The sequence below is a fragment of the Cnephaeus nilssonii genome, assembly GCF_951640355.1.
Source record: "Cnephaeus nilssonii genome assembly, chromosome: 1".
In the NCBI taxonomy this organism is placed as follows: domain Eukaryota; kingdom Metazoa; phylum Chordata; class Mammalia; order Chiroptera; family Vespertilionidae; genus Cnephaeus; species Cnephaeus nilssonii.
Genome location: NC_137072.1, coordinates 107,200,608 through 107,213,646, shown reverse-complemented (window position 1 = coordinate 107,213,646; position 13,039 = coordinate 107,200,608). Strand labels below are relative to the sequence as shown.

At 41.2% G+C, this 13,039-nt stretch overlaps 1 protein-coding gene and 1 pseudogene across 7 annotated transcripts in view; both read right to left on the bottom strand.

Moving 5' to 3' along the window:
- The window catches only part of KCNIP4 (potassium voltage-gated channel interacting protein 4), a gene marked incomplete at both ends in the record, with an annotated part of 944,241 nt that overhangs the window by 2,140 nt on the left and 929,062 nt on the right, over positions 1-13,039 (bottom strand). For all 6 annotated transcript variants that reach the window (XM_079777238.1, XM_079777236.1, XM_079777235.1 and 3 more), the window contains 3 exons: positions 2,501-2,563; positions 3,425-3,529; positions 5,463-5,570. In XM_079777238.1, the coding sequence (XP_079633364.1) occupies positions 2,501-2,563; positions 3,425-3,529; positions 5,463-5,570 (276 nt within the window). The remainder of the gene's footprint in view (positions 1-2,500; positions 2,564-3,424; positions 3,530-5,462; positions 5,571-13,039) is intronic.
- Positions 11,000-12,317, bottom strand: LOC307102306 (metallophosphoesterase 1-like; annotated as a pseudogene). Its single transcript has 2 exons — positions 11,475-12,317; positions 11,000-11,237 (listed from the first exon to the last, which is right to left on the bottom strand). The product of its transcript is annotated as a metallophosphoesterase 1-like (transcript).

The following is a 13,039-nucleotide window of genomic DNA, read 5'->3' as shown; positions in this document are numbered from 1 at the left end:
CCATCAACACAAGGAAGCAGCCAAAATGTGGAGACAAAGAAATGTCATGAATGAAAGAAATGGAGGAAAGCAAACTACTGGATATAGAGTTCAAAACCACAGTTACAAGATTACTCAAGAATCATCTAGAAACCTCTGAGGAACTTAGTGAGACCTTCAAGGATCTTAATGAGAATGCCAAAAATAAATGGAAAAGGACCAGTCAGAAATTAAGCATACACAGACTGAAATAAAGAATAATATACAGAAATCCAACATTAGAGGACCCCAAGAATCAAACCAAAGATTTGAAATATGAGAAGCAAAGAACACCCAACCAGAAAAACAAAAAGAAAAAAGAATCCAAAAATATGAAGATAGTGTATGGAGACTCTGGGATAACTTCAAGCGTAAGAACATCTGAATTATGGGGGTGCCACAAGAAGAGAGAGAGCAAAATATTGAAAACCTATTAGAAGCAATAATAACAGAAAACTTTCCCTACCTGGTGAAAGAAATAGACTTACAAGTCCAGGAAGCGCAGAGAACCCCAAACAAGAGGAATCCAAAGAGGACCACACCAAGACACATCATAATTAAAATGCCATGGGCAAAAGACAAAGAGAGAATCTTGAAAGCAGCAAGAGAAAAACAGTTAGTTACCTACAAGGGCATACCCATACGACTGTCAGCTGATTTCTCAACAGAAACTATGCAGGCCAGAAGGGAATGGCAAGAAATATTCAAAGTGATGAACAGCAAGAACCTACAACCAAGATTACCCAGCAAAGCTATCATTTAGAATTGAAGGTCAGATAAAGAGCTTCACAGACAAGAAAAAGCTAAAGGAGTTCATCACCGCCAAACCAGTATTATATGAAATGCTGAAGGATATTCTTTAAGAAGAGGAAGAAGAAGAAAAAGGTAAAGATGAAAATTATGAACAACAAATACATATCTATCAACAAGTGAATCTAAAAATCAAGTGAATAAAAAATCTGATGAACAGAATAAACTGTTGAATATAATAGAATCAAGGGCATAGAAAGGGAGTGGACTGACAATTCACGGGGAGAAGGGGGTGTGAGGGGTGTGGGAAGAGATTGGACAAAAATCTTACACCTATGGATGAGGACAGTGGCGGGGGGTAAGGGTATGGAGTGGGGGGGGGAATCGGGTGGAGGGGAGCTATGGGGAGAAAAAAAAGGAACATCTGTAATAATCTGAACAATAAATATTTATCTTTAAAAAAAGTAAAAAAATCAATCAACTGTTCTTTTTTTTTTTTTTTTTTTTTTTTTTTTTTTTTAATGGTCTCTCAACACCAGAGAAAGAATTGTTTGGGAAAAACCATTACCCGGTGGCTGTGTTTGGTTTAGCACCATGGTCGGCAAACTGTGGCTCACGAGCCACATGTGGCTCTGGCCCCTTGAGTGTGGCTCTTCCACAAAATACCACGGCCTGGGCGAGTCTATTTTGAAGAAGTGGTGTTAGAAGAAGTTTAAGTTTAAAAAATTTGGCTCTCAAAAGAAATTTCAATCGTACTGTTGATATTTGGCTCTGTTGACTAATGAGTTTGCTGACCACTGGTTTAGCATATTCCTTAGAAACTAAGGGTCAGACTTTGGGCATCACAGGGGCACTTGGAGACTGTATGTGAATGGTGGTCAGTGAGCTTGTTCTTGTAGGGTAAATGGTAGTTGAACTAATGCTGACTTGCACTCCTAGAAGCCAGGCCACAACAGCAGCACTAAGCAGGTCAGTTCTCCCCAAGTCCACCAGCTTAAATATGATTTTAGAAACAAGCAGGCACCAGGAAAGGGAAAGTATATCAATTCATAAATAGAAAAGCTAAAGCACTTTAAAGGTCTTTGTCTATATTTATTTTTTAAATTGTGAATTGTGGTTCTAGCCACACATGGAGCCAGAGGATGCTAGGTAAGCTGAAACTGGCCTCCCGCCAGGTGAGCTAGTCACCTGATTTTCCCTCTGAATTTACGGCTCTTTATTTTTTTGTGACTGAAGACCATTACTGCTTCAATCCAAAGCCATTTCTTCCCCACACATATTAACGCAATGATGTTTCTCTGAGAAACTGGCTGTAAGACTGGCCTGTGTTGAATACTTAGCTGTCCTGGAATTCTAAAGCTGTGGAAATATGATTGACAATATACATGCTATAGGCTAAGTCTAGGCAAAGAGCAATGTAAATCTCCCGTGTGTTTTATTCTCAATGATGAATACTCTCTAAAGTATTTAGGGAACAAAACTCAGTCTATGTGTGACTTTCACATCTCCAGGGCTTACCTACACAGCAGCTGTGGGCACTCTACAAATGCCGATCAATTCAACGTAGAAACTGGTGATTGTTTAGAGAGCGTGGGCTTACCTCAGCTGTAAAAGTCATAAACTTAGGCCTGTGATCTTTATATTTTTCTCACTTCATGGTGGCTAGTTGGCAATACTCAGTCTAGCTGTTACAAAAGCAAAAATGGATGGTTCCTTTACTACCATTACTTACTTTTTGGCAACTTTCGATGAACTCATCTATAGTAACAACTCCATCTTTATTTTTGTCCATTTTCTGTTCAGGAAGAAAAGAACAAAAAACTTTATTCAGACTTTCCCCATGATACCCTCACACCTTAACCAAATGAGCTGAAGCTGATAAACAACAAAAACAAGCCCTAGCTGGTTTGGCTCAGTGGATAGAGAGTTGGCCTATGAACTGAAGGGTCCCAGGTTCAATTCTGGTCAAGGGCACATGCCTGGGGTGTGGGCTTGACCCCCAGTAGGAGGCATGCAGGAGGCAGCTGGTCAATGATTCTCTCTCATCATTGATGTTTATCTCTCTCCTTCTCCCTTCCTCTCTGAAATCAATAACAATATATTAAACAACAACAACAACAACAACAAAAAACAAAACCCACTGTTTATTTATTGGGAGGAACTGCCTCAGAACAAACGAGTAATTTCCTAGCCATAGGAATCATCTGGCTGACTTCTTCTAGGCTCTTCTTTGTCAACAGAATATGGTGAAGATCTAGTCACTGACCTAGGTGAAACCCTGCCTTCCAGCCCTGCCAGAGCTCCGGCGATTTGCTGTAATTTTCAAAGTCTTAGTCTTCTCACCTGTCAAATGGGGCTAATAAGGATTTATAACCTCATAGGGTTCTCATGAGAACTGAACTAAGAAAAACAACATGTGAAACATGGCAATTGCTTAGTATTCTATCTAGGATATTGTGAATGTTCTGTAGTTATCAGTATTATAATTATTCAAAACCAAAATTATTAAATTGTTAGGATGGTAAATATCCTATCATTTTAACCCTTTCAGGAAACGCTCTTTTACTTTACATTCTTTTGAATCATCATGACACTTTGAAAACAGAAAATGTTTTCTTAATTTCTGTTTCTCTCTGGCTTCCATATGCATCCCTACCTGAAAAAATGTCTCCACATGTTGTCTGGGAGCGTCTTCTTTGAGGACAGGATATGTGCATTTACCCATCATGTCGTATATCGCCTTCATGATATCAAGCATCTCCTGAAAAGCCAAAGGCACGCTCATGAGGCTGCAAGCAATATGCGAGGAAACCACCCAGAAAGTCTAACAGGGTATTTCTACTCAATTTCAAATTTCCGATTCTTCTTTGATTCTTCATTAAATGCCTTTCAGTTGTGAGGAAAAGGCAACAGCTTTGTGCTTTAAAAGCAGCAGAATGAGAATGTAAGAATTATTTCTGACCTTGGTTTCAACATGAAGTAAATTCCGACATACCGAACATGATCAGCAAAACTCTGGCTTAGTGTTTGGGTCTCTGTAGACTTCACACAGACTACTTTCGTTTTATTGGGTTATTATAGATCTTATATATTTATTACCAATGTGTTAATTGAGAATAAAATATAACTCCACATCACGAGAATTATACTAAAAAAATCAAAGCTCATTAGGATTTCCGTTGTGTGTTTTTTTTTCTTTTCCTTCCACTATCGCTTTAACTGAGAAAATCACACACATAAATTAATCAAAATATTATGACTCTGGGACACATCTTAAAATATCATCATTATTTTTTAATAATTTTATTAAAAATTAGTTTTCAACTTATTTTCAATCTTAGTGAAAATAATATCTAATTATCTAGACATTCAGGTTTATTATTTAATGTTTCCTTCATATTGAATTTTTCACATAAAAGGATCTGGATTAGGGTGATATAACATTTACTTTTGAGAGTATTCCATTCTATTATAAATGATAAATAGTCTGTAGTTTATAAATCATAGGTGTAACTTTTAAAGGTATTCTGAGTTTAGAGAAGTAGTAAGAAGTTTGTTTGCCACAGGCAGAATTCATGAGATATGTCACGTATAAGGGGCAAGAACAGCATGTTTGTGTTAAACAAAAACAGGGATAGAAAGGGATTGGAGGACCAAGAGATACCTAATATTCCTGAGTCATTTGAGTACTAAATGCTTATTGGATACCAAATATACAAGAGGCACTAACTATCTAGGATATGCTCAGTATACACAAAAGATTAAATTTCGTGAGTTCTTAATTCAGCCACCCATTGATGAGAAACATTCTGGTTCCATGAGTCCTCTGCTCAAGAAACACAAATAAAAACTATGGCCACTGACCAGGCTAATTTTGTTGCTCTAAGTGTGGTCAGGTGCACTTGACCCTTTGTCTCTGGTAGAGCAAGTTCATGTCACTGACCCAGGACACCTTTTATTTGAGGGGCCTCTTGCTCAAATCTCACCTCTGGGGAAAAGCCAGTGAGCCAGAGAAAAAGACAGGGCATAAGAATATTGAGCCGTCCCAGGATTCAAGTAATGTGATCCTTCTAACTTACTTGCACCTTATCCTAAATTAGTTAACTTACCATTCCTTTTCTCTTGCTTCTCACTGTACTTTAAATTATTTTTAAATTCGAACCATTTGATTTGAATATCTTATTTGGTCTTTGGACCTGAAGAATTTGGGAGGTCCCACTATTCCATGAGGTCATTTACCACACCATAAAGGTCATCCAGGTCATCACACACACAATCTATGTGACTTGAAATTACACCTGTTTCCATGTGGAGCATATTATATGGGGGGTTGGAGGGGGGGGAGGACGGGTGGGAGAGAGGTAACCGGCCAAATATTCTAACATGATTTGGATACATTGTCTTCCTATCTGATTCCAACTAGAGTCTATATTTCATTCATAGTGTTTATTGAAATGCCATTAGGAAACAAGCAAATAATTCTTACATGTTTTAAATCTACTTTGCAGATTCACCATCAACTATTCCTATCCATTCCAGATTTTCTATTAGAATATTTCTCTACCACTACATGAAATATTTTAGATTTCCTGAAAGGGCTATTTTCAAATTAAAGATTGCAAATGTGTAATTAATATTTTGAAGTTAAAAATGAAAATATCCCAAAGGATAGCTGTTGGTGAGATATTTCTTACTTCTTTAGTAATGTAGCCATCTTTGTTTATGTCATACAAATTAAATGCCCAGTTGAGTTTTTCTTGTACTGTCCCCCGGAGCAAAATGGAAAGACCCCTGATGAAATCCTAAAAAGAAATAAAAAATGCAATTTGATATGACATTTCTAAAAAAGCCAAATACAAACTCATATACAATTCTCCCTTATATGATGGAAGCAAGGGTTACAACCCACTGGATTTTGAACCATTTATTTAGCAACATTATCTCTGTGTTCTTGGTTATTTCCTCTTTGTGAACATAATCCACTCCTTAGAGATAACATTCCCATCATCTAATTGAAAATTGTGAATTAAATCAATCTTGAAATTGAAAATTGTATCAGAACAGACATCCACAAACAGCAAGATACATGCTAGAAGTGGTATTGGCTTTTCCCTGCAAGGGCATTCAATTCTTTTACTGAACAAAACAAAACAAAACAAAACAAAACAAAACAAAACAAAACACTAATAACACTGTATGTTTCAAAATACAAACACGTGCATAACACCTTTCCCATGAAAAAGACCTGTTAACAAGATATGAGGACTGTCCTTAGGATGTGGGCCAATTGTAACCTGTATATAAAAATCAAGTTATAATGTACATGTGGGCAGTGGTTATGAGCATGGAGCCGGAAGCCAGACTGCCTGAATTCAAATGGCAGCTATGTCACTGGATAGCTTTGTGTTCTCAGACAATATCCTGTTGTCTCAATTTTCGTATCTGTAGAATGAAGATGATAGCATCTACCTCTTAAAGTTGGGGGTATATCTAGGGGTTGAGGCACATTTTCAGATCAACTTTGTCAGTTTTGTTATCAGGAAAGTTGGAGTTACTCTTTCCTACTAAGTGCTGGAGGTGAGGCCATACCCATTCTGGCCAATGACCTCTGCCCCCAGCTGTGACTGACAGACAAGTACCTTTGCTAGTTCCCCCAACTTTACTGGGCATGCATTTGTCTATCTCCCCTCCGTCAAACCCCTGGGGAGTGTAAAGCTTCAACTTCCTGGCAAAGCTGCCAAAATGACATGCCTATAATATTTGGCCTTCCTTTTGCTCCTTTGCTGTTATTAATAACTAGCTAATTATAATGGCATCAATTTGACAAGTACTTGAGATGAGCTCAAGCACTTACCTCAGGACTGTAAAATACCTTTCCCTTGTTCATGTCATTTTTGTCATTGAGACTGTTGGTTTCCTGTTGCTGCTGTAACAAACTACCACACTCAGTGGTATAAAATAATAGGTGTTTAATTCTCATACAGTACTGGAGGTCCAAAATCTAAAATGGGTTTCACTGGGCTGAAGTCCAGATGGAGGCAGAGCTACCTCCCTCCAGGGAATCTAAAGAGAGAATATGCCCCCTTACCTTCTTAGCTTCCAGAGGCTACCTACATTGATTAGCTGTGGCCCCTTCCTCCATATTTAAAGCACATACTCCAACCTCTGCTCCCGTTGTCATAGCTTCTCTTTCCTACCCTAATCTTTCTGTCTCCTTCTTATAAGGATCCTTGTCATTGCAGTGGGCCCATCCAGATCATCCGGAATGAACTCCCCATCTCAAGAACCTTAGTCAGACATGCAAACCTTCTTTTCCCATGTAAGGTAACATAGCCGCACGTTCCAGGAATAAGGATGTGGATGTCTTTGGTGGGCCATTATTCAGCACATCAAACTCTGGCATGATCTAGAGCTTTCTCTTTTTTTCCAAAGTGTTTGGTCATATTTCTTAATCATATTTATTTCTAGATACTTTAGTCCTGCTGCTGCTGTTATAAATGAGCTATTTTCTTTTATTATATATTCTAAAGTTTGTTTATACAGTATATGGGAAAGCTATTGATTTCTGTATAATAATTTTGCATGCTGCCAACTTAGTGTTCCTATTGTGTCTGATAGTTTTTCAATTGCTTCTCCTGGGTTTTTCATGTCTGCAATCATATTAACTACAAATAGAGTTATAATTTTACCTCTTCTTTCTAATTTTCATATTTTTAATTACTCTTTTGTAAATGTATTGAATAATACTTCCTGAACAACATTACATAATTGCAATCATAGTAGACATTCTTATTTAGTTACTGAATTTAATGAGGTTATTTCTAATGTTTTTACAATGAGCATGCTACTGACTTTTATTATGTTAAGGAAATATACAATTCTTACTTTATTAAAAAATTTATCAAGAAAGACCATTGACCTCTTTTGCAAAAATGGAAAAGCTGATCTTAAAATTCATATGGAATTGCAAAGGGCCCCAAATAGTCAAAACAATATTGAAAAAGAAAAACAATGTAGTGTGGCACTGACATAAAGATACATATACAAATCAATGCAATAAACTTAAAAATCCAGAATAAACTGACACATCTATGGCCATTGATTTTCACAAGGATACCAAGACCATGCAATGGGGAAAGAATGTATTTTCAACAAATGGTGCTTCAACAATTAGGTCACTATACCTCCTTTACTTCCCAATCTTTATTCTGTGTAAAATGGAGAGTCAGAGAAAAATAGGACTCAAGAAAAGGCCATGAAGAATTCCAATACTTAGTACGAAAAGAGGAGAAGCCAGCAAAGAATCTTGAAAAGAAGTGGGAGAAGAGAGAATTCCAGGAAGAAGGGATTATTTGTGTTGGTACAAGATTCTGCTGAGGAATGAGAAGAGTTCATTGGGTCAGCAACAGAGAGGTCACCAGTGGCCAATGGGAGAAGCTTTAGTGGAGTTGTGGGAGGGAAGAGCAATGACACCCTTTGGATTTGTGTAGTATACAACTTGCAAACTATAAGTTTTGTCTTTTTAAGAAGCTATAAAATAGTCATGGCAGAGCATGGGCAGGTAAGCTCATCAGAGAAAGATGGCTGGACCATTTGAAAAGCCAGCTGAGGTTGCTGGTTATCAATATAAACCAAAGCAGTTGCTTCAAATCACAAAGTATAGTGATATGTCCTTAGTCAAAAGGGGATGGTGCTGGATGCAAGGTCTTTGAAAACATGCCTATGGCATTGATTCTCAAAATTCAGTTTGCAACAGAATCACCTGGAGGGCTTGCTAAAATATAGATTGCTTGGTCCAACCCCAGAGTTCCTTTTTTGCAACAAATGTATTTTATTTCATTACTAGGGGTCCCTCAGCCCAGCCTGCCCCCTCTCACAGATTGGGGGCCCTCAGGGGATGTCCTACTGATGTCTCCTCTGTGGGAGGCGACCGGGCTGATCAGGGGAAGGCGCCAGCCCCATCACCCTGCTGCTGCAGCCACTGCCAGCCACTGCAGCCGCCAAGGTGTTTTTATCAACATGGACTCCAGTCTCTTCACCATGAAAAAGTGACAACTTTCTTTAGGCATTTTCAAGATGTGTCTTTCATGGATATGACATTTCTTTCTTTCTTTCTTTCTTTTTTTTTTTTATCCTCACCTGAGGATATGTTTCCATTGATTTTTAGAGAGTGTGGAAGAGAGAGGGAAAGACAGAGAGAAACATCAATGTGAGAGGGACATTTTGATTGGTTGCCTCCTGCATGAGCCCTGACCTGGGCCCTGGCCAGGGAGGAGCCTGCAACCTAGGTACATGCCCTTGATCTGAATCGAACCTGGACCTTGCGGTCGGCAGGCTGAGGCATTATCCACTAAGCCAAACCCGCTAGGGCAGGATATGACATTTCTTAGCCCTCCAGCAATGGACCTTCATTTATTCCTACAGGAGTGTGGTGGAAAAGCCCTAGATCACCTTTTTGGATTCTTATTACCCAAGTTACCAAGAACACTGCAAGTGGCAGTGTACAGGGAGCTTAGCCAATGAGCGGTCAGAAAAGGTGTTTCCTCTGCAGCCCCCAGCTCTGCTCTGGCCCTGCTCAAGAGTCTGCCATGGCTTGGGCATGGTCCCCGTCCCCGGGTCCGCTCAGGCCCTGCTCAAGCCTCCCCTGTGACTTGGGCAGGGTCCCCCGGCTCCAATCAAGCCTATGCCTCGGCTTGGGCAGGGTCCCCCCCAGCTCCGCTCCAGCCCTGCTCAAGCCTCTGCCGCCCTGCCCCCAGCCGCTCGGCGCCAAGGCCCATGGGCCAGGAATGGCTGGGGGCATTCTGGGACTCCGGCAGCTCAGGGCCTACATGCAGATCTACAGACTCAGAGCGGCCTGGGTCCCGAGGATGTTCCCGAGGATGTCCCAGGATGCTGGGCGCCTGTGTATGCAAATTAACCCACCATCTTTGCCGGGTTAATTTGCATACTCACTCATCAGTGGCTGGTGGGTGTTGCAGAGGTACGGTCAATTTGCATCTTTCTCTTTTATTAGTGTAGATAATTGAATTCCTGCTCCTCTCATCCTTAACTATTTGATAAAACTCTCAGTTGAGTTGAGACATATAAAGCAGAACTTATTTTCAGTTTTCATTGCAGTTTCAAAGTAAAGCATGAAGAAAAACTGATACACCCCCCCACACATTCACACACACACACACACACACACACACACACACACACACACACATAAAGTCTCATATTGTTACCTGCATTATTACTCAACCATTCTCTTATAACTAACTTTTAAAAGTTTGATTGAGGAAAAAACAAGTCTCTTAGAAAAATGACAAAAATAATATATTTTGTCTGGCTTAAAATGATCAGATATTTATTTTTAAAAACCAAAAGCCACTTCCTAGTTCATTTTTCATGTTTATCTTGATTGTTGACCAGTATTAAAGTCAGATTTAACAATGCAGTCTGCTGGAGAGAAAATTACACTTATCTAACAATCTGATTCCATTGGTATCACAGAAGTACAAAAGTCTGTGTAAACAATATATTCCTGCTGCAGCATCTGTACATTTATTTTCTGTGTACAGCTTTATAATATACAGGACTTTGAGAACAACTTGGTAGGAGGACAGAAGCAAACCCAATGTTTGGTTTGTGCACACCTTACCTCAAGTGTACTCCAGGGCTGCTGGCTCTGTCTCTGGGAAGGAAGGACTGTCCAGTGCATCCAAGTGGTGACATTAATAGCATTCACTTATTGTACAGATACAATCTTTGGTTATACATATATTTGATAAAATAAGAAAACAGACTTATGGTAGAGTACGCGTTCCATTTAAAAAATATATATATTTTTATTGATTTTAGAGAGGAAGGGAGAGGGAGAGAGAGATAGAAACATCCATGATGAGAGAGAATCATTGATTGGCTACCTCCTGGATGCCCCACTCTGGGGATCAAGCCCACAACCTAGGCATGTGCCCTGACCAGGAATCTAACTGTGAATCCAACCACGACCTCCTGGTTCATAGGTCAATACTGAACCACTGAGCCACGCCAAGCAGGCACACATTCCATTTTTATAGCATGAGCACAGCACAATCAACTATTTATTCTGTGGTCATTGGCATCGATGATGTAGAATTTCGGTGATGTGCATACAGTCTACTTGGGTCTCATCCCATATGAGTACTGCCTGAATTTCAGTGTCTTTGGCTTTGACATTTATTCCTAAATGCACAAAGTCTCCCCCTCTTCACACGATCTTCAGCTTTCCTAGCAGCTCACAAACAACACGAAAAGGTGAGGCTAGAAGTCCAAGGTGAGCTACTATGAGGACCACAAGGAACCAGCTGCTCGGCAGTACACGATCAGAACCATGTTCTCAAAGGGAAGGGTGCACTTGGCCAGGGCACAATCTGTGGGTGTCATGCTGCCCAGGATGAAACTGGGGTTGTTTCTGTTCCTCCGACTAAAAGAGGGCCCGCTGAGCCCTAGCTGGTTTGGCTCAGTGGATAGAGCCTCAGCCTGTGGACTGAAGGGTCCCAGGTTTGATTCTGGTCACAGGCATATGCCTAGGTTGTGGGCTCGATCCTAAGTGTGGGGCATGCAGGAAGCAGCTGATCAATGATTCTCTCTCATCATTGACGTTTCTATCTCTCTCTCCCTCTCCCTTCCTCTCTGAAATCAATAAAATATAAAAATAAATAAATAAATAAAAGAGGGCCCACTGAGCTCCGGGATTCCTGCCCCATGGAGCACCTCGCAGGTGCTGTGCCTGGGGCCCCACAGGACCAGGCAGGCTGGAGCCACCACAGCAGCTTCTGGGAGGCCTCCTGAGAAAGCACATCCCGTCTTTCCTTAAAGGGGATGCCCCTCTCTTCTGCAGGTGCGGTGTCCTCCCCAGAACAGTTAGCGTCACTTCTCAGGTAAAGTGGGAAATCCTGCAGGATGACTGGGTCTGAGGCCACATGGCTCCTGCTCTAGGGAGCAATTCAGTCAGTGAGCCACTTCGGTGAGTTTGGCTTCTGTGTTAGAGTGAATATTGCAGCCATCCCCTTCCAAAGCAACACCATTGACCGTCACAAAATTCATTCTTTTCCATGCAAACAGCCTTTCAAGGCTTGAACACTTTCTCAAGTCATTTTATTCTGTATGTGCTCATCTGACAGTGGAAGCCAATGTCATGGCTGCCAGCAACTGCCTGCAGCTGCATGTGACACAGGTGTATGAACATTTTCTGAAACTTTTGCACATCGTCTGCCCAGGTGTGGGTGGAGCTCCAAGTCCCCAAATGAAGACGACTTCCGGCTGCAGCAGCCACAGAGCCTGGAAGGCTGTCTCCATTTCCCATTTCCCATTCCCTTGGTAACTTGTCCAGCCAGTGACCTCTTCCTACCCCAAGCAAGTGCATATCAGCCAGAAACATGGCTCTCAGGACTGGGTCAGGAGCCTCTTATTTGCCATCACAGGCTGGAGTTTTCACCTCGGGCCAATTACACTAAGTAATAGATTAGAAATGCACAAAATAGAAGCATCGCAAAGTTAACACCTGTGAAACCCGGCTGGCGCATCTACCCATTAACCAGGAGGTCACAGTTAGATTCCCTATCAGGGCACATGCCCGGGTTGGGGCTCGGTCCCCAGTAGGGGGCATGTAGGAGGCAGCCGATCAATGATTCTCATCTTTGATGTTTCTATCTCCCTCTCCCTCTCCCTTCCTCTCTGAAATCAATAAAAAAATATATTTTTTAAAAAGATAACAGCTGTGAGTTTCAATGGGAAGAAGCGCCTCCTCTTTAACAGATGAAAATTCAGCCTTCCAAACCCAAATCTGAGGGCAGCATTTCCCCTGCCCAGGAGCTGCCAGCAACCAAGAGTCAGATCCATCAAGAATTCACCACCATGAGGAAACCCTAGAATCCTGGGTAAGGCATAGACGGTGTCCAGGTCATAGCCATGCACCTGTCCTCTGAGCCCTGGCCCAGCATCCTCAGCTTCTCTGGCTCCACCCCCCGACCACAGTCAGGCAGAGAAACCTTATTGGTCTGAGGGCCAACCCTGTCCCACAGGCTCCCAGGTTCTGGAATATGGGCTCAGGGGCGTGCAGGTGGGGGGCCCTAGCTGCACAGACAGAGCCTATGGGCCTGTGACCACAAAAAGAGACCCCCACACAGGGCTCCTTTGGCAACTCCAAACAACGGGTCCAAACACATAGATGAGGCTACATCATCCTCAACAACTCAGTCCTTTGGGCCATCCTAAAATGTCTTCTAGACTTTTCTACGTGCTTAAG